At 36.7% G+C, this 4,921-nt stretch overlaps 1 protein-coding gene across 1 annotated transcript; it reads right to left on the bottom strand.

Annotated features, from left to right (window-relative positions):
• Positions 1-2,583: 2,583 nt before the first annotated feature.
• LOC135231376 (olfactory receptor 6C2-like) lies at positions 2,584-3,634 on the bottom strand. The gene has a single exon (XM_064285244.1). The coding sequence runs from the start codon at positions 3,632-3,634 to the stop codon at positions 2,699-2,701; it is 936 nt and encodes a 311-aa protein (XP_064141314.1). The 3' UTR covers positions 2,584-2,698.
• Between the last annotated feature and the right edge of the window lie 1,287 nt (positions 3,635-4,921).

The following is a 4,921-nucleotide window of genomic DNA, read 5'->3' as shown; positions in this document are numbered from 1 at the left end:
AAAGTCAGGAAAGGTTTGCATCAGGGTTGTGCTCTTTCACCATACCTATTCAATCTGTATGTTGAGCAAATAATCCGAAAAGCTGGACTATATGAAGAAGAACGTGGCATCAGGGTTGGAGGAAGACTCATTAACAACCAGCAATATGCAGATGACATAACCTTGCTTGCTGAAAGTGAAAAGGACTTGGAGCACTTACTAATGAAGATCAGAGACCACAGCCTTCAGTGTGGATTGTACCTCAAAATAAAGAAAACAGAAATCCTCACAACTGGACCAATGAGCAACACCATGATAAATGGACAAAAGATTGAAGTTGTCAAGGATTTCATTTTACTTGGATCCACAATCAACAGCTATGGAAGCAGCAGTCAAGAAATCAAAAGATGCATTGCATTGGGTAAATCTGCTGCAAAGGACCTCTTACAATGTTGAAAAGCAAAGATGTCACCTTGAAGGCTAAGGTGCACCTGACCCAAGGCATGGTATTTTCAATCGCATCATATGCATGTGAAAGGTGGAGAATGAATAAGGAAGCTCGAAGAAGAATTGATGCCTTTGAATTGTGGTGTTGGTGAAGAATATTGACTATACCATGGACTGCCAAAAGAACGAACAAATCTGCCTTGGACGGAGTACAAGCAGAATGCTCCTTAGAAGCAAGGATGGTGGGACTGCGTCTTACATACTTTGGACATATTTTCAGGAGGTATCAGTCCCTGGAGAAGGACACAGTGCTTGGCGAAGTGCAGGGTCAGTGGAAAAGAGGAAGACCCTCAATGAGGTGGATTGACACAGTGTCTGCAACAATGAGCTCAAGCATAACAATGACCGTAAGGATGGTGCAGGACAGGGCAGTGTTTCGTCCTATTGTGCATAGGGTCACTGGGAGTCTGAACTGACTCAACAGCACCTAATAACAACAACAACATAAGCCATTTATTTCATAAAAAAAATTAAATATAACTTTCATTTGGCCTTTCTTTCAATTATCTTTTTCATACTGTTGTTAGGTGCCATGTAGTTGATTTCAACTCATAGGGATCGCATGTGACACAGTAGAACTACTCCACAGGATTTTTTAGGAGGTAATCTTTAAGAGGTCTGTAGTCTTTACAAATTGTCAGGTCTTTCTTCTGTGGATTCGAACCACCAGTCTCTGAATTAACAGCTGAGAGCTTAACCATTGTGAAACAGGGCGCCTATTAATTGTGTTCTCAACTGCCATATAGGTGCTTCCGACTCATATTGACCCCTTAAGTTTACCAAGGCTGTAAATCCTTATGGAGACAGACTGCTACATCTTTCTCCTTCGGAGGTACTCGTGGTTTCGAACCACAGACCTTTTGGTTAACAGCCGAGCACTTTAAATCGATTGCCTTAGACAGCCATTTACATTTTTAGTTTGGTTTCCCTGATTTCTTTTAAAACTGTAAGTTTCCATGGTGTACGAAGAATTATTGCTTAATTTAGGTACATTTTGAGTTCGAGTATTGTTTTTTGTTCCTAGGACTGCCTTACCAAAGTACCATAAAATCGTATGGTTTAAAACAACAGAAATTTTCAAATAGTTTACCACTGTTCTGGGTTGTGGCAGTATAATTCCAATGTCTGCCTCCATTTTCCTTCTGTGTCTATCTGGCTCCTTGTCTCTTCTTTTCTTATAAGGACATGGCTCTTAATGGATTAGGGCCCACCCTACTCCAGTAGGACCTCATGTTAACGCAACGAATTACATCTCTAAGGCCCTATTTCCAAATAAGGTCACATTGGCAGGTACCAGGGGTTAGGACTTCAACATATCTTTTTTGGGGACACAAACCTATAACAGCTGTTTATATTCTATTTGAGCAATTGGATATTTTTTCCAATCTTAATAACTGTAATTCTTCAACTGTAATTAACATTTTGACATTATTCTTTCAATTTCATGGGTTTTTTTGAAAAGAGCTTTTACTTACTTTTTTAAGATATTTTCTATAAAATCTGTGAATTTTTTAATTTTAAAATTTCAGCATTTTATGTTTGTATGTATATGTGTATGAATATTTAAATTATGCTCCTATTCAAAACACATTTATTTGGATATATATTTATTTTTGTTATGTTTACTTTTATATTATATAATGTTACTATTTAGTAGTGGCGTACTCTTAAAATTTTAGTCCTACAGAATTATTAATAAGCTAGATAAATTCAGGTATATTATCAATTTTAGGTCTCTTCTTGGGACTAGGCCTACCAACAACTAGGTATTCAAAATGTTTTCATTTAATCAATTATTACAAATTTCAGCAATTTTTAAATTAGAAAGGGTAATGAATACCTTAAATCAAGTATTTTCCTGTGAGTCCAAGAAAATTCAAAGTAAGCTCTTTTCTTCTTTGGTTTGCATTGTTTATATTTTCTTTCATGTTCAATTTTAGTTTGCTAGATTGGAAGTAAAATCAGGTTTACATTTACTAAAAAAAAAAAAAAAAATTATCATGTCTTCTGATTAGGGATATTATCCTGAAAGTGTTTGTTTGTGAGAGGAATAAAGGAGTGCACTTATGTGGTGGTGGATGTTTTTTCTGGGTGTGATAAGTATTTCAGAAGGTTAGCCTGAATAGAACACAGATCAAGGAGAGACAAACAGATTTGGAATGCCATGATTTATTCTTAGCTTGATATTTTATTCCTGGACTTGACCATCCTCTTACTTCTTTGTGACAACTGTAATTCTTTTGAAGGAGTCACTGAAGGCTTGTCTCACTTGTTTGTTTCTCAGAGTGTAAATGAATGGGTTCAACATGGGAGCAATGGATGTCATTAGCACTGACACACCTTTATTAATAGCCACTGATTGCTTTGCTGAAGGATTGACATAGATAAAGATACAGCTGCCGTAGGTGATGGAAACCACAATCATGTGGGAAGAACAGGTGGAAAAGGCCCTTTTTCTTTGTTGGCTAGAGGGGAACCTTAGGATGGTCTCGATAATGTACATGTAGGACAGAACAACACATATAAGGGTCAGAATGAAAGTGAGCACAGCACAGACAATAACCAATTGCTCTATAAACCATGTGTCTGAGCAGGAAATCTTCAGGATAGGAGGTGCATCACAATAAAAATAATCAATGACATTTGAGTCACAGAATGTCAAGGTTTGGAACAAAGTAAGTGGTGGGAATATGATCAGTAAGCCAGCCATCCAACAGCAGAGGACAAGTGTCTTGCAGACTCTGCTGCTCATGATGGTCACGTAATGCAGTGGTTTGCAGATGGCCACGTAGCGGTCATAGGACATGATAGCCAGAAGGAAAAATTCTGTCACTCCAAAGACATCAGTAAAAAATACTTGAGTCACACAAATATGATAAGTAATTGATCTGTCACCTGTTGCTATGTTGTACAAATATCTAGGAATACAAGCAGATGTGAATGAAATTTCTAATGAGGCGAAATTTTGTAGGAAAAAGTACATGGGTGTTTTGAGGTGGGAGTCCACTAAAGTGAGGGATATGATGGTCAGATTTCCACTTATACTCAACATATAAGCAAGAAATAGAAAAATAAAAATTGGAATCTGAAGTTTTGGGTCATCTGTCAGTCCCAGCAGGATAAAGGTTGTTATTGTGTGGTTTTTCATCACTGACTTCTAAATTTTATCCAATATTCGTGTTAGGTTTAGAGATATTTTAAGTGAATACAATGGTGTCAAAGTCAGAGAGTGATAAACAGTGACTACTAGGGACGGCACCCTTGTCTGACAATTTGTTGCATTGTGGTGGCTTGGGTGTTGCTATCATGCTTGTGGTTGCTATGCCACCAGTATTTCACACAACGGCAGGGTCACCCATAATGGACAGGTTTCAGTGGAGCTTCCAGGCTAAGAGAGGCTAGGAAGAAAGGCCTTGTGATTTACTTCAGAAAATTAGCCAATGCAAACCTTTGGATCACAACAGAATATTGTCCAAATTACTTGTTATCAGGAGGGATCAATAGTTAGAGCAGGAATGAGGACGAGGGAGACCTTTGGTTAAATGGATTAGCACAGTAGCCGCAAAGATGGATTAGAATATGCCGGCAACTGTGAGGGTGACGCAGGTCTGGATATTTTGTTCCATTGTCTATAAGGTCACCATGAGTCAGAGTCAACTCTATGGTAGCTGATAACAACAAAAACTAGGGACTGCAAACTAATGCATATGTAATTTCTTCTGTTTATTAGTAATTAATATTGTCGATATTCTTTTAGGCTTGGTATAAAAAAATTTTTTTATTCAATTGTGTATTTTATTTTTTTTGTATTTTTATGATAGATTTTTTAAAATATTTAAAAAAATCAATCTACCATTCCAACAACCCTTTTTATTTCATATTTTTAATCAACACTCAGGCTTGGATTTTCCCACATGATTAGATTTGACCCATAATACGGTATGATTCAACAAAATTACACTTTCTTTTTACATCTAAAAATTATTCTCTATTTTAAAGGTGAATATTTAAACCTAATGGTTTGTTTCATGTCATTCCTTTAAGACTCGGTGTTTGATAAAATGTGAGTGTGTAATAAAGAATTTGGTGTCCTTACATAGCCTTTGTTAATCCCACTGCAACTTGTGTTTTCTAATCCGTCACTATGACAAAGCATGTGCTTATGCTGCTTTGTTCTGTGTTTTAATTCAACTGTCACACCACTGGATTACTCCTCTGACTCTTTTTATGATTCCCTGCTAGTCTGTATTTCACGCTCAATGTCCTCTGGTATACACAATGCAGAGAATATTTTAATGCACAACTCATTTGCTATAACGAAGAAATGTTTGGTCCAAGGATACATGAATGGAAAAAAACAAAAAACATGTTTCTCTTATGTTTTTAGTATATTTAGTTAAGTATGGCACACACTCTCATACCTTGTTGTCAGTAT

The sequence above is a fragment of the Loxodonta africana genome, chromosome 4, assembly GCF_030014295.1.
Source record: "Loxodonta africana isolate mLoxAfr1 chromosome 4, mLoxAfr1.hap2, whole genome shotgun sequence".
NCBI classification, from domain to species: Eukaryota; Metazoa; Chordata; class Mammalia; order Proboscidea; family Elephantidae; genus Loxodonta; species Loxodonta africana.
This window is presented reverse-complemented; position numbering and strand designations above follow the sequence as displayed.